This window comes from Zerene cesonia, chromosome 22, assembly GCF_012273895.1.
Source record: "Zerene cesonia ecotype Mississippi chromosome 22, Zerene_cesonia_1.1, whole genome shotgun sequence".
Classification (NCBI taxonomy): domain Eukaryota; kingdom Metazoa; phylum Arthropoda; class Insecta; order Lepidoptera; family Pieridae; genus Zerene; species Zerene cesonia.
In genome coordinates, this window is record NC_052123.1 from 3,849,845 (window position 1) to 3,875,041 (window position 25,197).

A 25,197-nucleotide genomic window follows, 5' to 3' on the forward strand; every position below is an offset into this window, starting at 1 on the left:
TTGCTACGGTTAGGCAAGAAACTCAGGTTCGAATCCTGCCTCGTGATCAAATTTTTTCTATTCTTTCAAAATTTCTCATTTATAGCGAATAAATGTAGGGCGTTCTCGATGATTATGGTCTTGAATCTTGATGTCGATAGTTAAGGAATCAATCATATATTCGAGCTGGTGCTTGCGAAGATAAGAATTCATAATGACTTACAATTTTACAAGTGTTATGAGACTTATTATTGCTCAATTTTCAGATAAAGTACGTGAAGTACTTAATAATAATTGCTATATGATGACTCAGTCACATACATATATAGTGTTTCTTAGACTGATGACCTGATGCTGGTATTCTGCCAACACCACTCGAGAGGGCAAAAGACGAAAAGAAACTAAAAAATTTAAAAAAATGCTGTTAGATTTAAGAGAGATAAAGCTTAAATATTATATAGTTTACGTGTGGAAGTTAGAAACGTGAAAGTTCTCAATTAATTATCACAGCATAGTATAAAACAAAGTCGCTTTCTCTGTCTCTATGTTCCTATGTATGCTTAAATCTTTAAAACTACGCATCAGAATTTGATGGTTTTTTTTTAATAGATACAGCGATTCAAGAGAAAGGTTTACATATATTAAACTACTCCCAATAAACGCGTGCGAACCCGCGGGCAAAAGCTTGTATTTACTAAAGCCTAAATATATGTAGGTACGGCTATCTAAAGTCCTAATTAATTTCTGGACAAAGCTTAGCTACCAAAAGTTACATTGGAATAAGCAAATACATTATCGCCTCAGCTGTGGGATGTCATTGATCTTCGCTTTATCTCAATACGTGACTGATAAACGCTACGTTACTTATCACATCCCACGGTGCATATATGCAATGCCACCATGCTTCTCTTGAGACGACGCAGATCACTAATATTGTAAAGTGGAAACTTTTGTTTGTTTGTCTGTTTGTAACGGATTCACGCAAAAACCATTGGTACGATTTGAAATATTCTTTCACTATTAGAAAGCTGCAAGTTCACTGAGTGACATAGGCTGTGTATTATGTACAACGCGCGAAGCCGGGGCGAACAGCTAGTAGCAAATAAAAACAAATGTACACCCGTCTACCACCAGGCTGTATGTCGTTAACGTTGATGGTTAAGTTCAAATTATCAGCAATAGAAAAGTCGAGGTTAAGCGACGATTGGCACGGTCGTACATTGGATGGGTCACCAATTTTTTTTGCAATTGCTCCTTAGCTCATTTATACGGAACCCTTAGTGACGCGAGTCCGACTCGCACTTGACCGAATATAATATTCAATTCAATGTCAGGGTCTAGGGTACACCATGTAGTGTCAAATGTTAGAGCGAAACTAATCTTACCATTCCCCCCTTACCTACACCTTGTAATAAGCTACGTGTAAAGGGGGTCTTACCACAACGACATAGAGATGAAATTCGCTTAGCATATTCGCTACGGCGTAAATAATTAAATAAATAGTCGTTTCGCCAAACCGAGCTGTAGTTGTTGTTATCTATCTGTTGTTTGAAAATGAACTCAACACCAAATGCAATAAGGTTACATTACGATCGGCTTGTCATTATGTCTGGATTACGACGTTTTAAAGAAAACTGATAAACTAACATACACTTTAATTAAGGCGACATAATTTTATTATGTCGCATTAATTGTTTTACAGCTGTATAAGTGTTAGTTATTACATTATAGATATGATTAATAGGTCTTAATTAATTGGCTACGTGAGTTCAAAGTTATTGACAGTTTATTAAACGTGTGTTTACAAAGTTACGTCACGTGTTAACGATTAGGGTCAAATGGGATTAAATTTTAATATGAGTTTTATTGATCTATACTTATGTTATAAAGCTGAAGAGTTTGTTTGTTCGTTTGAATACACTAATCTCAGGAACTAATGGTCCGATTTGTAAAATTCTTTAAGTGTTAGATAGACCATTTATTGAGGAAGGCTATAGGCTATATATGGACCACGGGCGAAGCCGGGGCGGACCGCTAGTGAAGTATTGTGGTAGATCCAGCTGTGTCTGGAAAATAAGGTTATTCAAGTAGGGCTTTAGTGTTTCGCAGCGTCCTGATATACACTGCTTTTGTTTATCTGTCTGTTAAAGTGACAAAACCTCAGTAATTCTTACCGATATTATAAATGGAAAGTCTGTTTGTTTGTTTCTTTGTTACACTCCGCGTCAGAGTAATTTTAGGCTAAGGTTTGGGTGTCTGGGGATAGATAGGAAGTTAGAGTGTGACATGGGCTTGGGTGTGGTTTTCATGTAAAAGAGCACGCTTTGACCACGAATTGGGCCAGCTCGCACAAGGGCTGTTACCACACCCCCGCAGAAGATTGGCGAGAAATAGTAGCATACTTTGTTTCGTTTGTTGAGTGGACGAACCGATAGCTCGTATCCTTTTCCTAACCCTTCCCAGTCCATTCTTTTATTTCCATCGTCAATCTTTTCCATAACCTATAACACCTTAAAAGCTGGCATCGCATTTGCAGCGGCCCTACCTCTGCAATAGTCAATGGACGGTGTTTATCGCCGGTCCCAGGCTCCTTATTTTCACTTCCCAGTTCTTTCCTTTATTTCTTGTCGATCCTTTCTAAATCCCTTTCCAATTTGAAGTCGGCGATCCATTTGTATAGGCCTACAATCGACCTTACGCCTCCGAATGTTTACTGACGGTGGTAGCTTGGTGCTTACCATCAGGCGACCCACCAGCTCCATTGCCGACTGTGACATAGAAAAATACCTAAAGAAAAACATGGACTACACTTTATCTCGGTGATACATCTCTCCAGGATGACGAAGGCGCCTGGAGTGAGAATTTCAAATCCCACCACGACAGCAAACCGCGGGGCAACGAAGCTGTGTCGCTCGACATTGGGTTCCCTGACGCTGATCAGGTTTATGGTACTATTTATGTTTATCTCATTGTTTATATTTACAAAAACATATCCTATATATATTATAAACGCGAAAGTATGGATGGAATGTTATAAACACGAAAGTTTGTACGATATCGATTCAGTAGTTTTTTTGCATGAAAGAGTAACAAACATACATACATACATACATCCATACTTACAAACTTTCGCGTTTATAGTATTATTAGGATATATAGAAAAATAAGTTATGAGATGGTTTTGTAGGTGGGAATTCATTATGGCCATAATAAAGAATCGATAACAAAAATAAGTTTTAAATTAATAAAATATTTTTTTTTTAGTATACCTTGTGTCCAAGTGAAATAAGTAGTAGTGTGTTGGAATTTTTATCCATAACTTCAATTTCAGCAAAGTCGGTACACATTTCTTAAGAACAACAAACATTTTCACAATTTTTATATGACACTAGCTGCACCCGGCAAACGCTGTTCTGCCTTACTCTTATCATTTAGGGGTGTGAAAAATAGATGTTAGCCGATTCTCAGACCTACCCAATATACTTACCAAATTTCAGAGGAATCGGTCAAGCCGTTTCGGAGGAGTATAGAGACTAACATTGTGACACGAGAATTTTATATATAAGATTATCATAATTTAGAAATTATGAATAGTTACTTTGAAAAATTAAATCGCTTTGCGTAGGTATACCCGAACATACGGACAGATTCCACTTGAAAACAACAACGTCCGGCGAACCATACAGATTGTACAATCTGGATGTTTTTGAATTCGAATTGGACAGCCGGATGGCGTTGTATGGCGCCATACCGGTGATGTATGCTCACGGGTGAGTTTTCTATTATCTACACTAGTATTTTTAAGGGGGAACTTTGTTTGTATTTTTGTGTGTTTGTAACGTTTTCACGCAAAAACTACTGGACCGACCGAAATCTGTAACTTCACGGAGAGACAGGGTATATATATACACCACTGACGGAGTCGCGGCGAACAGCTAGTCACTACATAGTATAAAACAAAGTCGCTGTATATGTCCCTATGTCCATTTGTATGCTTATATCTTTAAAGCTACGCAACGGGTTTTGATGGTTTTTTTTAAGAGGTAGAGTGATTTAAGGGGAAGGTTTATATCTATAATAACATCCATTAAACTACTCCGAATTAACGCGTGCGAAGCTAGTATTTTTATAAACTAGAGAATGCATTAACGATATTATTTTTCGAAAATTATATATTAGAACTATTACTTAACGAATCCTATCCTACTTGATACTACTTCCTACTAATATTATAAATGCGAAAGTTTGTGAGTATGCGTGTATGTTTGTTACTCTTTCACGCAAAAACTGCTGAAGCGATTGCAATGAAATTTGGTACATAGACAGTTGGACAACTGGAATAACACATAGGCAACTTTTTATCCCGATATTCCTACGTGATACAGACTTACGCGAGTGAAACCGCGGCGCGCAGCTAGTATAATTATATAATCATATATTTATATATGAATGAAATGAATATATAGTTTTTTGATGAAATTCCACAAAAACGGACACTATTGATCTTCTTGGAACAAGATCAGAGAAAGATTTTCCAGCTAATGTTACCTGTGTTCCAGCTCGAAGCGCACAGTGGGCGTCTTCTGGCACAACTCGGCGGAAACGTGGACGGACGTGGTCAACTACGCCGATGGTACAGTGGTGGCGTCGCTCGTCAGCCTGGTCACGGGTTCGCAGAACCGGCGCGTCGACGCCAGGTGAGTTCGTGCACGAAAATGATGAAATGATGATCGATCGATGATGATTCGTTACTTGTGATATGACTGTAAATTAATAAAAAAACAAAAATCCCTACTAATATTATAATTGCGAAAGTAACTCTATCTGTCTGTCTGTCTGTCTGTTACGCTTTCACGCTTAAACCACTAAACCAATCTTGATGTAATTTGGTATGAAGGTAGAAGTGAACTTGGGAAAGGTCACAGGATAATTTTTATCGCGAAAAAAAGGGTAGAAGGAGTTGAAATAGGGAATAGTTGAAATAGTAACCGAATTCCGCGGGTGAAGCCGCGGGCGGAAAGCTAGTAATTTTATGCAAATTAATTATATAATCATATTTGTTTTCGATCGTACCTTTATCGCAGAAGGCATAATATCTATTATAGTATGGAAGTATAAATTAAAATTGTTTCAAATAATAAATATATTTTAAAAAATCTATCAAAATACGCTTTAATGATAGAATTAACTAAATCACTTGCTCTTATACAGAGTATACGTGAGGAAATTATTTAGTCCTGGTGATACTAATCAGGATAATAAGATGAACTCATGAAATTATTGTACTGTCACCAATCCTTGATAAGTGTACAGAGTTTGAATTGAATCTGTCCGTTTAAATTGGGGTCAAACTCGAGTGTAAATCAGTATTCTACTATTCTACTTTCTACTCTATAAATGCGAAAGTTTGTAAAGATGTGTTTGTGCTTGTTGCTCTTTCACGTAAAAACTACTGAACCGATTGCAATGAAATTTGGTACGTAGATAGCTGGACAACTTGAATAACATATAGGCAACTTTTTATCCCGATATTCCTACGGGATACGGACTTACGCGGGTGAAACCGCGGGGCGCAGCTAGTATTACATAAAAACAAGTGATACTAATAAAGGCGTGTTAACATGATGATATTAACAATGTAAACTGATTTTTACTGTAACGAATGTTCGATTTAAATCTGTCCGTTTAAAGTGAGTCGAAATCTAGTCTAAATCATTATATAAAATACACAAAAAAAACACAGATGAAGCTAATAAATAAATGACACTTGCAGATTCATGAGCGAGAGCGGCATAGTGGACCTGTTCGTGATGCTGGGGGACACGCCCACCGACGTGTTCCGGCAGTACACTCGGCTCACCGGCCCCGCGCCGCTGCCGCCTGTGAGTGTTGCCTGCCTGTTTACGTTTTAACCGACTTTGCCAAAAACAACGGTGGTTTTCTTTTTGGGTGTATTTTTTTTTGATTTGGTGCTGTTACTCGATAACTCTGCGGGTTTTCAACCGTTTGATGGGATTCTGTTTGTGTAGGACTGTAGGACTGTAGGAAATTATTGTCATGTGGCCCCATTTTAGAATTTTGGAGTGGTACCTAGTCTAACCTTACCGACTCAGGGTCGTCGATGACGTTTTTGGAAAAATTAAAAAAATATTTACTGTGACATCGGAAAGTGTGTTCTAAACGTTAAAATACGCTTTTTTTAATTTTTAATTTTATAGTTTTTTACTATTGAAATGGTTTGTTGTAAACGAGAGAAAATTCTCAATAACATGCTTGTTTATCTTTTCTCAATTCGAGATCCCCATTCGTGACGTCGGAATCGCATGAAATGATCCAGAAAAAAAATGAATTATCTTTCCCAGCGACATTTACACGGAACGGCGTGAAATGTTCCAGAAAAAAAAATATTATCTCTCCCAGCGACATTTATACTGAACCGCGTGGAATGTTCCAGAAATTCTCGCTGTCGTACCACCAGTCGCGCTGGAACTACGTGGACGAGGCCGACGTGCGCGCCGTGGACGAGGGCTTCGACCGGCACGACATCCCGCTCGACGTCATCTGGCTGGACATCGAGTACACCGACGCCAAAAAGTAAGCGCGGTGTTTAGAATGTTCCACACATTTCGTTGTGTGCAATACCTTAACAGTGGAATGTGTGGAACATTCCACATAACATAATCATATATACAAGTTTTATCGTTTTGTTACACGTTAATGTTATCCGTTGGATTGATAGCGAAACAGAAAATTTGTATGTTGTGTGAGAAATTTTTAAAGAATAGAATAAAAATATATCACGTAATCTTATATCTGGGCGTTGATAAGCACGCATGTGTGCGCACTACGGACACGGCCGTCTGAGACATTTAATTATTATATTGTATGTGTGCATGCGTTATATTTGTATCTTATTTGCCCTTAAAACTATTAAAATTCACATAACACCCAATTAATTCCAGATACTTCACATGGGACCCGATTAAATTCCCGACCCCCTCGGAAATGGTGGCCAACCTCACGGCCAAGGGTAGGAAAATGGTCGTCATCATCGATCCGCACATTAAGCGTGAGGCTGGATACTTCCTGCACGAGGACGCCACGGAACTGGGGCTCTACGTCAAGGACAAGGATGGGAAGGATTATGACGGTAAGAGATAGAAGGAGTCGAGAAGAGATCGTGTATAAGCGTGCGTATACATTAAAGATTGCGAATCCCCGCTATTGAATTGACTTCAAAAATGTAGGTTCAAATTCAACTGTAATTTTTTGGGTTTGTTACCTCGGAACTTTCGACTGGGTGAACCAATTTTGATGGTTCTCTTTTCTTTTGAAAACCGGTGCCTATTCCTTCTTTCCAGTCGTCAATCAGTACCCTCAAAAGCGGATAGCGTCTTTTCAGAGGCACTCGCTCTGCTCTGTTCATGCGTGGTGGTGATCGCTTACCATCAGCCGAACCACCAGCTCACTTGCCCGGTGTTACATACTATTAATATTATAAATGCGAAAGTTTGTATGGATGTATGGATGTACTGAACCAATTGCAATGAAATTTGGTACGTAGACAGCTGGATAACTGGAATAACATATAGGCAACTTTTTATTCCGATATTCCTACGGGATACGAACTTACGCGGGTGAAACCGCGGGGCACAGCTAGTAAAAAAAAAGAAAACAAAAATATTCGTCTCCCCCAGGCTGGTGCTGGCCCGGCTCCTCATCATACCTGGACTTCTTCAACCCAGCGGCGCACAAGTACTACGCGGACAGGTTCCTGTTCGAGAACTTCCCGGGCACCAGCGAGGACGTCCACCTGTGGAACGACATGAATGAGCCAAGCGTGAGTTGAACCGACTTGGAAAATTGAGGTCGCTGGAATTTTTTTGAAGTGAAAACTTCTTTAGGCGCATTGATCGTTTTGGTAGAGGGTAAAATCCTCGGTTCGCGTCACCGACATGCTGATGATAATAGTATATCTATAGCTATGGAGAGCCAGACTAGCGCACGCGCAGTAGCAACTTGAATTCATTGAAATTCGTGTAAATATAAATACTATGTATAATTAAGATAATTGTATATTAATTATTTTTTCAACCACTTTGTATTTATATTTTGTTCATGATTTGTTTAACCCATCATATGTAACTAATAAATAAAACATAAAAAAATTCATATAATTTTTGCATGTAGTTTTAATTACTCTCAACTTAATAGTTCCGTTTTCACTTCTATCGGCAGTCCCACGACTGCTACTGCTTTATTTTATTTTATTTATAATACTTTATTGTACAAAACAGAAAGTGAAACTTATACAAAATAATGGTCCAATGATATTTCGTACAAAAGTCGGCCTCATTGCTAGACAGCAATCTCTGCCAGGCAACCTGGTAGGAAAGGAAATGCAAGAGGTTTTAGATTTGATTAGTTTTTGAGACGACATATTTCTAGGGGGGTTTTAGAAAGTGTGACACAATGTGATAATAAGGTGGAGGGTGAAAAAAAAGCAGATTTTAGCGTGATACATTTTATGAATGGCCTCAAGTTGTAATTTTATATATGTATGTATGTGTATGCATCGTATGCTCGAAATCATTACCCACCTTCGGTCAATCGGGTAAAAAGATTCATGCTGACTTCACAGGTGTTCAGCGGACCAGAAATAACGATGCCGAAAGATTGCCGTCACTATAAACCACCTCAAGATGGACAAGACGGTATAGCTTCGTTCTGGGAACACAGGTGAACAGACATAAGAATTTATTATTTAGCTGTACTTATAATTATGAATACAATTTTATTGAAATTATAAGATTTTAACTTGACTTATGAGAAAGTGCTTGCTTTTCCAAACTGTAGTTTATTTCAATTTAATTCAGATAATTTTTTTTCCATACCAAAAAAATATTGTTGAAAACATCCATAATATTATTTATGATTTGTTATTTTAACTTTATTAATATATTAAAAAAACATAACGTTTAACTACCACAACGTTATATTCATTAAAACATATTTTATTCCGTAAGTGCACTGCTTGATCTAAAAGTGTGTTTTATAATGCACATGAACAGCTGTTGATGATGAATATGACGATAATAATGATGATGACTATGACGATGATGACGATGATGAGTGTGGTGTCGGTCGGCAGGCACGTGCACAACGAGTACGGGCTGTCGCACATCCGCGCCACGCACGCGGGGCTGCTGGCGCGCGCCGCCGCCCGCCGCCGCCCCTTCATCCTCTCGCGCTCCGTCTTCGCCGGCACGCAGAGGTGCGCGCATACACACACGCGCACACCCACACCCACACACGCAAACCCACACACACGCACGCACATACGCACACACGCGCACACCCGCACACGCACACCCACACACACGCACGCACACGCACACACACACACACGCGCACGCGCACACACACACACGCACACACCCACACACACGCACACATATACGATTTTATAACTATTCATTTATTAATCTAATATATAAAATTCTCGTGTCACAGTTTTCGTTGCCATACTCCTCCGAAACGGCTTGATTCTTATGAAATTTTGCGTGCATATCGGGTATGTTTGAGAATCGCCCAACATCTATTTTTCATACCCATAAAATGATCAGAGTAAGGCAGAACAGCGTTTGCCGGGTGCAGCTAGTTTGTTTATAAACACTTTGTTGTACAATACACGGATATATACACATTTTAAAAAACACACATAATGCTCCCATTCTTTTATTTTGAGAGTTCCCACCGGGATACGAACCTGGAACCTCTCACGCTGTTACCACTCTACTAAGGAAATATAATTATAGTATATAACCTTATTTATAGCACCTAATTTTTAATAAGTTTACAAAAAAGAGCTAATTCTCGTTTAGACTATATTTTTTTGTGATCGTCACATCAGAATTTCCGATTGGTTGAACCGATTATGATGATGCTTTGGGAGGCTTGAGTGTGGCACACAGGCTACTTTTTTACCGCTGTGAAACATCTAATTCCCGTGAGATTTCTCTTTGAATGCGCGAGCGAGGCCGCGGGCGGAAACCTAGTGAGAATATAAATACTAAATATTTACACATAATGTACAATATAGATGAACAGTTTTTAATACAGTTTTTCCCAATAGATATGCAGCGGTGTGGACGGGCGACAACATGGCGGAGTGGGGATTTTTGGCTGCGTCGATAACGATGTGCCTCTCGCTCGCGAGCGCCGGTGTCTCGTTCTGCGGCTCTGATGTTGGAGGCTTCTTTAAGTATCCGGAAGCTGAGCTCATGACCAGATGGTACCAGGTTTGTGATAATTGTAAATGATTTATTTAAGACTAGCGGAATATAGCCTATAGCCTTCCTTAATAAATGGGCTATCTAACACCTGAGAAAATTCTTCAAAACGGACCAGTATTTCCAGATATTAGTGTGTTCAAACAAACAAACTCTTCAGCTTTATAATATTAGTATAGATTTAGAACAACCCATATCTATACTCGATATTAATAATGGATATTAGATTGTCTATAAGTCCTACTAATATTATAAATGCGAAAGTTTGTGAGAATGGATGTTTGTTACTCTTTCACGCAAAAACGGGCACATAGCCCGAAGAACCGATAAAAATAACTGCATTTTAATAATTTATTTATTCAATTACACTTCTTAAAGAAGCACTTTTGTATCGTCATATCATTGTTTTAACATTTACCCCCTTTTTACTTAAATACATACTGATTCTATTCACATAACATGTATGAGAAATACGTTCCGATTAACCTCTGAAACGGCTGGACCGATTTTATTACTTGTTAACTAGTAGATAGTTCTATGAAACCGATTTTGTTACTTTAACTGGTAGATAGGTGGGTAATAAGAAGTAAATATTATTTCAACGGGATAATTGATAATAAAAAGATAACAACTAAGGCGGGCTGGTCTCAGCCTAGTACCTTAATACTTAACTACTATACAGGATGTTTTATTTAATCACCAACGCTGTAAAGTGTTACGTACGTGCTCTGGTACGTACACTCGGCACGTGTGGACGTACCAGCAGTTCGAGCGACCCGTATCTATATTTCTGTATGTATGTCTGTATGTATGTATGTCTGTCGGTCCGCACGTCAGGCGGGCGCGTTCCAGCCGTTCATGCGCGCGCACTCGCACATCGAGACGAAGCGCCGCGAGCCCTGGCTGTACGACGCGAGCGCGCTGGCGCGCATCCGGGATGCTGTGCGCCGGAGATACGCTCTGCTCGACTATTGGTGACTACACATTTGTCTCCAAACCTTTTGTTGAGTTCAGTCCTATGTGGGTGTGGGGCACGCTTCGGCACGAATTGGGGCCAGCTCGCACCGGGGAACGTACTACACGCCCACGGGAGACCGGTGTGAAATAGTGTTTTGTACGGTGAGCTAGGGAGGCAGAGGTCAATTTCCTTTTCCTCACCCTATCCAGTGGTTATCCTTTCATTATCCCTTTCCCTTTAAAATTTATTTTTTTTATTTTAAATTTAAAAGTATTCCATGTGGTCCCTTTTTAAGTGGTCTAGTTCTGATAATCAGTCACACCGCTTATAACCTGAGAGCGGCTGAACGGATTTTAATGATAATTGGTTGCTTTGGTTGCTTCGATATGTACGAATGCGTAAAATTGGCAAATGATAAAAAAATCTAAATATATACTCTATATAACTTGAATGTGACTGACTGACACAATGATATATCAACGCACAGCCCAAACTACTGGACGGATCGGGCTGAAATTTGGTATTTATAAGAAAGGATTCTGATAAATTCCACCCCCAAGGGGACAAAATAGGGGATGAAACTTAGTACCATGATAATATATTTTGTCCAAGCGTGCGAAACTGCGGGCAATGGCTAGTTATCAATAAATAAATTATTTTCAAGGTACACGCTGTTCTACGAGCACACGCTAGATGGCGCCCCGGTGATGCGCCCGCTGTTCCAGCACTATCCGAAGGAGCAGGACACCTACACCATCGACGATGCCTATTTGTTAGGTAAATTTTGCTTGAAGCTCATTAAACCATGAATAAATAAATAAAAATAAACTTGAAATTTATAAATGCGAAAGTTATTTTTTATGTCGTCGGCTATAGAGCTGGTGGGACGCGATGGTAAGCGCTACCACCGCCCATGAAGATGTGGAGAGGCGTAAGGTCGATTGAAGACCTTACGCAATAGGACTGCGGTAAGACTAAACCACTGAACCGATTAAGGAAGTGGGACAATGATGGTTTGTGCACCGAATGTACATGTAGGATAGTTTTTATCTCAGAAATCCCACGGAGACTTTATATTCTGTTCTTTAAAAAATTCTCATTTATATGCTATGGAAATACAAAATACAAAAAAAATGTTTACGTTTTCCGTTAACTTTTATGTATATTTTCCACAGGTGATAAACTGCTAGTCCGCCCGGTGGTCGAGCCCGGCGTGTCGTCCGTGAAAGTGTACCTGCCGGGAGCCGAATCGCGGACCGTGTGGTACGACGTCGACTCGTTCCAGCCGCACCGCGCCAACGGGTACATGACCCAGGAGGTCACTATGGCTAAGGTGAATCTGATTTTGGTGTTATTTGGTTAAATGCTTAGTTAAAGTAAGGTAAAAAAATTTGTTTTTTTTTTTGCTTTTTTGTTTTTTATATAAAAGTGAAGTCCCGTGTCCCCAAGTGGGGTATGGGGCAGATGATGAACATCTATTTCACTGATCGATTTTCTTTACGGACAAGTAGGTGATCAGCATTCTGTGTCCTGCCAAACCGAGACATTCTTCTTTGTGCCTCCCCACCGGGAATTGAACCCAGGACCCCTCGGTTCTACGCTCACGCGTTAACCTCTGTACCAAGGAGACGGTCATGTTTTTTATATAGGGGTTGAAAATTTATACCATAAATTTATTAAGACAACAACAACCGCTAGTTGTTTATACGTGGTGAACTGAATAAAATGATTCTGTTCTATTCCTATTCAGATCCCGGTGTACCAGCGCGGCGGCAGCGTGCTCCCGCGCAAGGAGCGGGTTCGACGCTCGTCGCCGCTCATGGAGAACGACCCCTACACGTTCGTGGTCGCTTTGGATGATAATGTATGTGATTTTCTTTTCACAATTTTTTTGTCTTTTTTTTAAGCTGTTTTGGTGACTTTGAGTTGGGTATAAAGTGTAATGTAAGGTGGGTGTCGATATTTTGTTCTGATTTTTTGGCATCCGAAAATAATAATTTGTTAAGAAAAAAATATAGAATACTTATTTCCTATTTATGTGTGACCAACAGTAGTAAACTAAGACAAATTGTATTATTTCAAATATGAATTAGTTTTTATTTCTCTGTGAGTGACTTAAAGATATGTCGCTTTAAAATCTATCTATCTAGCATAGATTTCATGAAGATAAGATCAGCGTTTCAACCATGTAAACTCGGGAAGTACAACATGTTCCGTATACCACTTTCTCTTTCTAATAATAATTTTTTTTTACATTGAAATAAGGCTTATCTTACAGTTTTAATATTGTGTTTTCATTATTATTATTTTTTGTTCTGAAATATATAAAAGTACATCCTGTATAACATATGCTATTCTGTCACAGAACACAGCTAGCGGCACCCTGTATATAGACGACGGAGAAACGTACGAGTATAAAAACAACAAATTCATTTACGCTAAAATAACCTACGAACCGACCTCCATGAAATACACGTAAGTAATGTTTTATTTATTAATAAATATTTTTTCTTACATTAAACTATATGTGTTTTAGTTTTAAACTTTTTAAAGCCATTTTTGCCTTAATATATTTATAACATACTTTTTAATAATAATTTGGGATAAGAGTCTATTAAATTAATTAAAAAATTAGCTTTTTACTTAATGATTTCAAAACGTTTTTATAATGTATTTTTTATTAATAAAACCAGCATATTTCACCCATATCGTTAACTATTTTTATGTAATTTTTTTCCTTATAAATTTCAGTATCACCAGCGGCAATTATGCGACTCGCACTTGGCTAGAGCGTATCGTGATAGCGGGTATAAAGTCGCCTCCCAAGTCGGCTAAACTCATCCAAAACGGTCAAGCCACACCCCTGCAAATGACTATACATCGCGGTAACGACGTACTTGTCGTGAGGAAACCCGCGGCGCAAATGAGTGCAGATTGGGAAATACAATTCACTTTTTAGTATAATATAGTCTGAGAGCTTGTGAACTTAGTTGTATATGGAATTTAGTAAAAAATAAAAAGTATGGGATTTAATTTTTTTAATGTAATTGTAATTGTGAATCACTGCCCTTTAAACTGTGTGGTTTAACTATTCGTATCTCCTTAATATTACTATTAATCTAAATTTAATAATTATTAGCTTTGAACTTTAAATTATTGAAATAAGTATTATATTATGAAATAAATGTTATAGCGTATTGTATAAGTTGTCCCCGGACCTCTCAACAGAGTTTGTATGACGTCAACTTTTTTTTTTCAATTTACATAATACAGAAGGCTTAAGAATTCGCATATATATTAAAAATAAAATTCGGTCTCGGAATGTGTCTCAAGTCTTTTTGTGTTCTGCTAAATTGTGATATAAAATATGTTAAAATAATATGTGTTAAAAGCACAGTAGGAAGTGGTTTATTTTTGAAAGGTGAGGTTTTATAATGCCTGTTTCCATTATAAGAAATGTTGTATGTAGATGCGGTGTTCAGACAATGATACGTAGAGTTCACAAGCTCTCGTTAAAGGACGTAATAGCGTTACATAAGTAGACTAAATACAAAATAATTTCTCATTTCTGCGTGCGAATATTGATTTTTATATACATCACGATCAAGTCATTTTAAATATGTATTAGTGTTTATATGATATAAAATCAATTAAATTTTAAGGGTTAAAAATAGAAATGATTGTATTTTAAATATTGTGTATGTAGTATAAAAAGTCACCAACTCTTATATTAAAAAAATAATTAATAGAAACTATAATATTCCGCTCGCAGTAATGGCCCCAGACCTCTCCGTATCTATGATACTTGGTAAATTTAAACAAATCCAGTGTTCAATACTCAACACTGTGTTTACATTTATTGATGTTACGTGAATTTTAATTATTAAAAAGTATTCGGTGTAGTTTTCGTTTAGAAATTTGTTGTTGCTGATTTTAAATATAATTATTTATCTGCGGTACATATGATTTTCTTTTTACTAACAAATTTTATACGAATTTCACGCAATCAAAATTGCATTTTTATAATGTAAGTTAATCAGTGATTTATAAATTTACATTTTTTTTTTGTATTTTAGTTATGTTGTCTATATTGAATACTTCATATTTCTAAACGAATATTACACTAAATTCGAAGAGTAGATGTATCTTGTGATAATAAGACAATTTTTAAATATTTATATTCTTTTATTTAAATCAAACCAACACATGAATTTACAAGACTAGTTAACAATATACAATGCTGTCTTTTGTGTTAACTAGCTTAGAATGCTATCTTACTTTTAAATACAATTATCAGGCACCAGTAGCTAAATAAGAGTAGATGCGATCAATATTAACAAAAAAAAATAGATTTTGATAACAATTTCTAGAGTTCGAAAATCTCTACAATAGAGAAGCATTAGAGAAGAAAAAATAAGTTATTCCGACCGTATTGAATCGTTATTTATGATTCGCATAGAGGGAAAGAGCAAAAAAAATTTGATGAACAAAGCTATCAAATTAAAAAATAATATGAATGTGCTTTAACTAATAGAAATAATATCGTATTTCGTTCTAGAGCAAACGCGTTGCGTGGTAAATTAATTTAATTTAAAATTATACAACTTAATGTTAACAAAACCACAGACTAGCTTCTAACACAGGCAATAATACAAAAATATAAGAACTATCTATTACTATATCGCGATAGTAAACATTACACGGGCTGAATTATCTTTCAGAGCAGAAATTTAATATTTCGTTAGGAAGTACATAGTTAAAAAGATCTCTTAGTCACTATGACATAAATGATAAGAAAAAAAAACTTTAAAAACATACTTGTTCATGGAAAAAAAACACATTTTGAACCATGTAAATAAAATCTTAATAATAACAACTAACATTCATTGTTATCCCACTTGAAGAAACTAAAATATTCCTCATATTTTAAATTTATCATACTTGATACTGGCAAACGTCGACTCATATTGTTATATAAAAACAAAAACGTTTTATTGAAAATCAAGGCACAAATATTTCTTATTTATTCGTCTAACATCCACGTTGAATGCCCACAACCACAAAATTAAAAAATAATTTTTTATTTATTCAATATTTTAATTTATGGCAGTACTGCGTTGCCACAATTTTGACATGGTGCTGTACTGAAATAATAGTTTTAAAATAAACTTATCATTGTTTGGTCGATGTCATTTTGAAGAAAATAAATATAAATATAACACATTAACAATAAAACAATAAGAAAAAATGTTCGTATAAAATAATTGCCTTATCATAAAGGATTCATCTGAGACCCTAACTTTTTGTTGTAATAAAAACGAAAAAAGCTATTTTTATGTATTAATCATATAATACAGATTGAACAAAATCTGCATAAAAAACAAAATCTACTTCTAAACAGTGTAAAAATAAATATACAAAAAAAAAACACAATAAAGAAACTTTTTCATAAGTCGCTTTTTCAAACTTGTGCAATATAAACCGATTTGCAAACAAGAAGTATACGAAAATACTGTTTTGTGACAAGTTTAATTTACAATATATAAACAGTATATTTAATTTAGAATTTTTGTTGCCAATAAATTACGACGTACAAGAAAAATTATTCATATATACTCTTTACAACGCTATTCTATTGCATCTGCAAAGGCGGGATCAACGCAGTTTTTATATTATATAATTTCTCTTAAAGCTACAATCAAAGGCAAGGATTGCTACTTGAAGAATATCCTAGTAGGTGTATCTTCATTGGGGAATACTATAAACGGATGCGTTTCCTTGTGTTTCAACATTTTCTTTGAATTAGAAAACTGTTCACCGCAAATATCACAAATGATCCCTTCATCCTCCGTTGACGACGACGACGTTGGACTCCCCGCTTTGCCCAAATCGTCCATATCCTTCACGGACTTGCCTTGCGTTTGACCCAAAATAAGATATTGCTTCATGTTCAAATGTTTTTCGGACACTTTGTGCTGTTTCAGCCTATTCTCCGAAGTGCACTGATACTCGCATATGAAACACACATACTTCATGTCTCCCGTGTGCAACTCTGTATGCGCCTTTCTCTTTTCTGGAGTTGCGAAGCGGAAGTCGCAGAACTTGCACGGGTACTTTCTATCTGGGGAGTGTAATCTCATGTGCGATGTTAGAGCCGCCTCGTCCTTGCATATTTTCCTGCATTCAATGCACATAACGCCTTCGACGGTTTCTGCTTCCTCAGTGCTGCCCGTACTGTGATGTATCCTTCTATGAGACGTTAAACCTTTTTGGCTGACGAAAACGCGTCGACAATCGTCGCACTGGAACTGTGGTTCAGCTCTGAGATCTGGACTGTGGCTCTCCACTTGGTGCTTCGCCAGCTTGTCGGCTTCATGGAATTGTAGCTCGCATTCCTCACATTTCCACGCTTTCACTAACTTCGAGAACGCTTCCAATACATCCAGCACGGATTGCCCTTCCACTTCCGGGTGGTCGGTTTTCGTGTGATGTCCAAAATCGATAATTTTCGAAAACGTTTCATTGCACCGCGGACAAACGTAAGGTTCCTTGTGATCGTCCATAACGTGACTCTTCAATTCAGACAATTCCGTGCACGTTTTGTCGCACATGAAACATCGTAACTTCTGCTTCCCCTCCATAACTTCCGCTATCACTTTGTACTCCATCAATTGAACTTTTTGATGTATTCGTAGGTGTTTGAATAGTTCCTTTCTGGTGTTATAGTCTGTTGGGCAGAATTTACAGGGGAACCGCTTTCGGTGCATCCGTTTTCTGTGGGACGTGAGTTCGTCTTTATTCTTAAACTGTTTCGTACACGACATACACGAGTAACACAGTGAAGAGTTATTGTCCAAGTCATGCGACCGAAAGCATGTCTCCATCCTACTCCTCCGTTGAAACACTTGTCCGCACGTGCATTCATATCCTTCCTTTTTCGTCTCCTTTTCCTTTTTCGTTTCAAAGAGGACATTACTTTCGTCTTTATAAACGTTATTGCGTTTATCGAATCGCTCCTGCCGCGCCTTAATACTTTCGATGTCAGTCAGCCGCATCGTTTTCTTATAAATGTCGTCGTCGTCGTCATAATCATCGTCGCTTCTTTTCATTTTATTCTTCTCCCATGTCTTCAGTCTTTTAATAATTCCATTCTGATAATTCTCTATTGTGGTGTGGACTTTCATATGTTTTTTCAGGCAATATTGAGTTTTGTATGTCTTCGAACACTTGGGACACGCATGCGGTCGAACAGTTGGTAAGATTTTTTGTGTCTTCGCCTTCAACAGTCCATATGCTTCTTGTTCAAGTGACAGTACATTTCCAGTGATTGAATTCAATTGAAATGTCTCACTGTAATCCATATCATGATCTTCTTCATACGAAGTGGATAATATTTCTTCAGGATTGCCCATTTTGTCCAATGCTACACTGCCAGTGTGTATCATCGGGTGAATTTCCATTACCAATGTTTTTGTTGTCTGTGATTCAATAACACCTAAATGAGGATTAGATATTGTTGAAGTTGTGTTGATAACTTTATTGGATATGAGATTTGTTTCTGTTACGGTTAAATCTGCTTCTTCTTTGATTGTACTTGTTATTTCTTCTTTATCACTTTGCTGAAACAAAATTTATTATTATTGTTTACATAAATATCTTTACTTAGGAAAAACAAATTACTTCTAATTGAGTCAAAAACTAATTACCTCAAAAAGATCATTCTCTTCTTTAATTTCTTCTTGCAAACAAGCCTCAACATTACCTAGCGCAGTTGCATCTGAGCTATCCATACTGTCTTCATAATTGGGATAATCATATGTGATAACGGATTCATCTTCTGGGGTATATTCTTCCTTTATCTCTTCCTGTTTCTCTTCTTTTTCACAGAACGGTATATCAGGGAGATTGTCTTCTTCCGTAATTTCTTTCTGATCATCGCAGACTTCCTCTTTGACATGCAGTTGTATATTTTGAAACGGATTTTCATCTTGAACATTTGTATCTATTGCATTCTCTATTTCTAGCTTAATTTGTACTTCATTCTCTTCTTTTATTTCCAATGGTTCAGATTTGAGACTTTGTTCCGATGTGGTCTGATCATTTTGTAATTCAGACATATCTGAAACAACACAGAGAGAATTAATAAAAAAATTGAATAGCTTTCAGTATCATATGCTATTAGTTTTATAGGTCAAGGTATGTTATTGTTGTTACTAATAATATAAAGCTGAAGAGTTTGTTTGTTTGTTCTCCTTAGGAACTATTGGACCAATTTCAAAAATTCTTGCATTGTTTGGCTATGGTATCTGTAAAGTTCTTAAAATGTTTTGTGTTATACATTTAAGAAACTTGACAGAATCTTCAATATGAATAAAAAAATAAAGACATACAAAATAGGTGAGCTATTACATTTTGGTGCTCATTTTAAATGTGCTGAAATTTTATAATAAATTTCAAAGGATGTGAAGGTGTACAATTGAGTGTATTGTACAGTTTTTATATATGATATTCACTTTATTGTGGTGTACTGTACATAACAATAGGCACAAGAGAAGATACTTATAAGATTCACAATAAATAATGGCAATAGATGTAAGAACAAAATAGCATGAGCGTTTAGTTTAGCTAAATGGTTTGATATATTGTTAGGTATTAAATAATAGTGATTTTGTATTACTTACCTAGTTTTAATTCTTCAATTTAATAGATTGCTGAAGGCGCCGATTCCTTGTGATTAAATTATTGTCAATCCATTTGTCTGACACAAATTACATTATGTATAGAACCGATATCGCGTTACTACAGAAAATCTACCGATATAGTAATCTACAAATTAATTTTATATCGATAACCACCACACACTAATCACTATGATAATTTCTGAGTGACATAACTTCAATCGGCGTTCTGACTATGCAAGTAAACTGAGAATTTTACAAAGAAAGTAATTGAAGCCGCGAAGGATTGAAACTTTTAGGAAATGTTGCGATACCTATAATTATCTACGACTTATTATTTATCACAACACAAAAAATAAAATTGACATTCAATATTTTTATTTAAAATTATTTCACACCACAGATTAATAAAGCACACACAGATAAACGAAGATTCGTTGATTTGTCTAAGATATGTCTATGTCATCCGACATCCACAGATTGATATAGTAGGTACTTCATTATTCATATAGATTTAAGATTTGTCATGCGGTCAACCGTCAAAGACGTTGTATAACTGCTAATTAGACTGTGCACTATGACAAAAAAACCGGTTCGCGTGAGAGGAGAGGGCTCCCGGTGGTAGCGTGTCTCTTATTAATGGTGTGACCATGGCCAAACAAAGTATAGGACAAATTACGACGTGTACAATTACGTTATAAAAGACGAGCGTGTAAATGTCCTGATACATATTATATTGATGCTATGCTATTTAAATTAATGTATGTAATAATAAATAAAATCATAGGAGCGCAGATGTTATTGTATGATTTTTAAAGACAATACATATTAAAATATTCATGATCTCACTAAAAACGGTCTCAAGCGACGTACATAAAAAATGAGCTGTAGTGAAGACATACCTTTAAAATTAGATATGGCGTTGACTGACACGTCTATGACAGAAATATAGAAATACCATTTCATGAATGAATCCAAATTACTGACAAATTGGAAATTTCAAGAACGCATCTTATAGAAATTGGTGGTAAATTATAAATTGCAGTTGTTACAAATTTTATTTATTATAGTAAAATATGTTAGACTTGTATTGCTTTATAATTTTATAGAATATTTACAGGCAACATGTCGACAAACATAAATGTGAAAGAAATCGTCAATAACATAGTAAATGGAACATTTGGTAAACACAATTGTTTAATTTGTTTATCACAGTTGAGAGAGCCTTGTGGCGATATATTCACTAGAATAAGTGAAGATAAATACTCGTCGGTTGCAGATATGCTAGAATTGTGTGGTATTAAGGTAAATTATTAGTTATTAAAACTGTTACGTACTTTTAATATATAACCTGGAAAGTGCTATCTCAAGAATAAATATTTTGTATTATAAATATTTGTCACACACATGAATAGTCTTGCACAATTGTTACAATCCTTATGATTTTTAGCATTTTTTTACTAACTTCACATGTATGTTTGTCTCTAACCAACTCCTTTAGATTCAAATGTGACTTGGTCACTTTATATTTTAACTTTATATCCTGATCACCTACAAGTGAAATAAAATCCAAACTTAAGTGAAGGCAGCTGTAAAAATCACCACAACTCACAAATATCTAATTATGTACTACGGAGTAAAATAATACGTTAGAATTTTCAGCTTCCACTATCAGTTCAGAATAAAGTTTGTTCAAAGTGTTTCAAGTTGGCATCAGCAACATACTTATTTCACAAGATCGCTCAGCAAACCGAAGATGTGCTTAATTTCTATCTGAATGAACTGGACAAACAGATAACACCATGTATTTCGGATGAGACGCAATCTATTTGTATTACTCTACCTCATTATACACCATTAACTTACACTTATAGTGAAGATTTACCTTTGGAAGATATTATAGAACAATCTTTAAAGAAAGAGGAGGGCAATATTTCAAATAATGTTAAATTGGAACCATTTGATGATGATCCCGATAATATTGTAATCATTTCACATGACAACGGCAAATCAGATTTTTTTAAAGCACAAAATGGGAGATTGAAACTTTTAGACATCAATTTTAGCGGACAGAACGGTGTAATAGATGATAAAAGTAAAATAAAAAGGCGCAGGAAAAGAAAACCGATGATGTTTAAATCTTGCAGTCAGTGCCCAGTTAAATATAGATTACTAGGCAAATTGAAAGAGCATATGAAGACGCAGCATAATATAGACCTTCATATTTGTAAGGTAATTATAATTTCTTATCACAGTCATATACATAGTATTTTTTAAATTTGTCAACCTAAATAGAAAAATTATCTCTCTCTTCACATATTATAATAACCAAAGCAATTCTGTACATTAAATACTTTCTACAGAGTAATTGCTATGCAATATATGTATTACAAAACATCATTATAATAGTCCATTATTAGACTCTTCAGCACATTTTATTCGAAAAAATAAATTAATCTTTTAAATCTATCCATACATAGCTTGGGGATAAAAAATTATTTTGCGATAATGCAATTAAATGAGGTGCCATTGAATAAGTCTTTAAAAATGAAATAGATGTTTCTTATAAGTATTCATATTATTATAAGCAATGAACGAGATATACGCATCTAAAATTGAAAAAAAAAAAAATTATAATGTCTCTTCTACTCCTACTACTTATCTACCTACTAAAAATAAAAAAATGCAGTCACGTGAGAGAAGACGCGAGTGGGAAGATAGTAAATATATTAGATATACTAGAAATTCAAATATTTTATAATTCGCAGGTCTGCAAAGCATTCATAGAAGACGATCAAGAGTATAGAAAACATTTGAGGACCCACGGCGATATTCATGTCTGCGCCAAGTGCAACATGGTTTTCAAAAGGCGGGAAGCAATCATAAATCATCTTAAATGGCACGACGATGTCAATAACCTGACCAAGTCAGACAAAGCACACATTTGTGAAATCTGCGGTTTGGTGCTCGAAGACAGTGACCATTTACAGGAGCATTATGACAAGAAACACGTTAAAAAGTACACATGCTATTATTGCGGCCGCATGTACAAGGGGGAGATTAGTTTTGAAATGCACATCAAGAAACATGAATTGCATATGAATAAAAAGTGAGTTGTAGTAAAGAAGTAGTACTTTGTACTGTTAAGTCACAATCTAATTGTAAAGACCGTGTAAGATTACATTTTTTCATTATTTCATGCCAGATTGTGAACACACACACACACACACACACACACAAATTTTGATCTCATATACACACTTATTTTGATCACACATACAGGATACTTATAATAGTGATCTGGAACATTTCATGTTGAAATCAAAGTTGAAAAGTTTTTCCTCTAGATTGTTCATGTTAAAGTTCGGGCGAACGAAGTGGCAGGCACCAGCTAGTATTCGCATTATAGTGTTGGTAAACAAATGTTAGGGGTCAAAATGACAGATTACAATCTCGCGAGTTAGATTATGATCTAACGTTTTTTACAATCTTACAGCGACATAAATAATAAATTTTTGTGCTATAACTCTTAATGTGGTTAAATTTTGTAACATTTTCAACTTAATTTACATCAATTTATAGAGTTTTGAATATGACAAAATTTTTCTCAACATTATTTCAGAGAAATCCAAGAAAAACCAAAGAAGACGTCAAAGCGAAAACACACTTGCACACAATGCAATAAAGATTTCGTTGACGAAAGAGCTCTGTTGTGGCACAACAGACTACACACTAACGAAAGGCCATATCCCTGTAAGGTAAGTAGACAATATACTAGATCTAAAATAGAATAGACTAGACCTGTAATGCCGGAATGTGGTTTTCTAAATATGCAAAAAAGTACACATCATTGATTGTAAATGGATTATATGTTTGAAATTACATAAATCTTGGAAATTGCGAAACTGAATAAGTGATATGTGTGCCTTAACGTTAACATATATTATAATTAAATATTCTCGTACACACGTTTAATGATACTGTGGTTTAGTCAAGTGTTACACAGTTATCAGTAACTCGCTGCACCAATAGTACATATAAACACATACAACACAGTTTTCCGACTACATGTGCACCCTACATAAACGCTCTCGCTGAGTTAACGAGACACACATGTACACTTACACGCACACACACACACACACGCACGCACAAACACATACACACACACACACACACACACTCTCTCACACACACACTTTTGTTGGTAAATCATACATGAAGTTGTACTTATGTATATAATTGTTATTTATGAACCAATTCATAACCCTCTGTCCCAACCCCATACAACCCGTGTGTTGGCGCGCAGGTGTGCGGGCGCGCGTTCGTGTCGCTGAACCGGCGCAACCAGCACGCCGTGTGCGCGCACTCGGCGCCGGCGCGCCGCTGCCCGCTGTGCCCCGCGCTCTTCCACCTGCGCTCCATGGTCAACACGCACATCAAGAAGGTTCACTCTTCTTCTTTCTTTATTTTACGTCACCGTCGGCAATGGAGCTGGTGCGTTAGGGTCACCTGATGTAAGCGCTACCACCGCCCGTGAACGTTTGGAGAGGTCAGTCTGCGATCGACTCTACGCTTCTTGCAGACTAATTTGGAAAAGGGATTAAGCAAGGATTGACGAGAAAAATAAAGGAAAGCACTGGGAAGGGTAAGGAAATGGATATGGGCCTCCGGCTCCCCCACTCACCGAACGAAACACAGCAGTATGCTATTTCACGCCAGTCTCCTGTGCGGGTGTGGTACTTCCCCGGTGCGAGATGGCCCAATTCGCACCAAAGGGTGCTCGACTCCCACACACAATAATACTGTGTTTATATATATTTTGAAAATTTTGCATGATTTTTAATATTATCATATTGTTTACTTCATATACTTCTATAAACGTTTAGAAAGTTTAGACACACATTTTTGCCAAATTAACTTGAAATAATTGAATTTCATTCATAATAATTTCCCGAAAGAATACATGGCCTACCGGTTGGACACACTATTCACAAAAACTTAAAAATGTTTATTAAAAACATTTCCAGGTACACTTAAACGCTCACAAGCGCAGAAATCGAACGACTAAACACCAAAACGTGTATTGGAAAACGGAAACGGTGCCCATTCAGGAGTTGAGTGTGTCCATACAAGATGAGATATTGGAACTGCAAGCCAAGAAGAACGGTAAATCTCTATATGATTTGGTGAGATATTTAACGTTTTTTTATCGTTATACCTAGTCTTGCCATAAATATTGTAATAAAGAAAAAAGAAAATTGTTAACTGCAAATAACATTTATTACTT

At 36.4% G+C, this 25,197-nt stretch overlaps 3 protein-coding genes across 3 annotated transcripts in view; 2 read left to right on the top strand and 1 right to left on the bottom strand.

Moving 5' to 3' along the window:
• The window catches only part of LOC119836112 (neutral alpha-glucosidase AB), a 21,415-nt gene extending 6,010 nt beyond the window's left edge, over positions 1 to 15,405 (top strand). Inside the window, exons 5-20 of the mRNA XM_038361364.1 lie at positions 2,816 to 2,927; positions 3,605 to 3,749; positions 4,539 to 4,676; positions 5,753 to 5,861; positions 6,434 to 6,573; positions 6,942 to 7,129; positions 7,677 to 7,819; positions 8,621 to 8,718; positions 9,131 to 9,253; positions 10,115 to 10,280; positions 11,109 to 11,245; positions 11,894 to 12,006; positions 12,405 to 12,562; positions 12,980 to 13,093; positions 13,595 to 13,704; positions 13,981 to 15,405. Of these exons, the coding sequence (XP_038217292.1) occupies positions 2,816 to 2,927; positions 3,605 to 3,749; positions 4,539 to 4,676; positions 5,753 to 5,861; positions 6,434 to 6,573; positions 6,942 to 7,129; positions 7,677 to 7,819; positions 8,621 to 8,718; positions 9,131 to 9,253; positions 10,115 to 10,280; positions 11,109 to 11,245; positions 11,894 to 12,006; positions 12,405 to 12,562; positions 12,980 to 13,093; positions 13,595 to 13,704; positions 13,981 to 14,188 (2,202 nt within the window). The 3' untranslated portion in view covers positions 14,189 to 15,405. The remainder of the gene's footprint in view (positions 1 to 2,815; positions 2,928 to 3,604; positions 3,750 to 4,538; positions 4,677 to 5,752; positions 5,862 to 6,433; positions 6,574 to 6,941; positions 7,130 to 7,676; positions 7,820 to 8,620; positions 8,719 to 9,130; positions 9,254 to 10,114; positions 10,281 to 11,108; positions 11,246 to 11,893; positions 12,007 to 12,404; positions 12,563 to 12,979; positions 13,094 to 13,594; positions 13,705 to 13,980) is intronic.
• On the bottom strand, positions 15,400 to 20,317 carry LOC119836113 (zinc finger protein 665-like). Its single transcript, XM_038361365.1, has 3 exons — positions 19,911 to 20,317; positions 18,936 to 19,348; positions 15,400 to 18,848 (listed from the first exon to the last, which is right to left on the bottom strand). The coding sequence occupies exons 2-3, from the start codon at positions 19,344 to 19,346 to the stop codon at positions 16,944 to 16,946; spliced, it is 2,316 nt and encodes a 771-aa protein (XP_038217293.1). The 5' UTR covers positions 19,347 to 19,348; positions 19,911 to 20,317; the 3' UTR covers positions 15,400 to 16,943.
• A 517-nt stretch (positions 20,318 to 20,834) lies between these two features.
• Positions 20,835 to 25,197, top strand: part of LOC119836014 (zinc finger protein 354B-like) — a 5,749-nt gene continuing 1,386 nt past the window's right edge. The window contains exons 1-7 of the mRNA XM_038361178.1: positions 20,835 to 20,934; positions 21,017 to 21,212; positions 21,570 to 22,139; positions 22,676 to 23,016; positions 23,530 to 23,665; positions 24,217 to 24,354; positions 24,938 to 25,096. Coding sequence (XP_038217106.1) covers positions 21,033 to 21,212; positions 21,570 to 22,139; positions 22,676 to 23,016; positions 23,530 to 23,665; positions 24,217 to 24,354; positions 24,938 to 25,096 — 1,524 coding nt within the window. The 5' untranslated portion in view covers positions 20,835 to 20,934; positions 21,017 to 21,032. The remainder of the gene's footprint in view (positions 20,935 to 21,016; positions 21,213 to 21,569; positions 22,140 to 22,675; positions 23,017 to 23,529; positions 23,666 to 24,216; positions 24,355 to 24,937; positions 25,097 to 25,197) is intronic.

What these genes read in the sequence shown, in the direction of transcription:
- LOC119836113 (XM_038361365.1), bottom strand. Translation starts at nt 19,346, where the DNA reads ATGTCTGAATTACAAAATGATCAGACCACATCGGAACAAAGTCTCAAA. An exon ending in AAGAGAATGATCTTTTTGAG is followed by an intron (nt 18,849 to 18,935) that starts GTAATTAGTTTT and finishes ATTTTGTTTCAG; the next exon opens with CAAAGTGATAAAGAAGAAAT.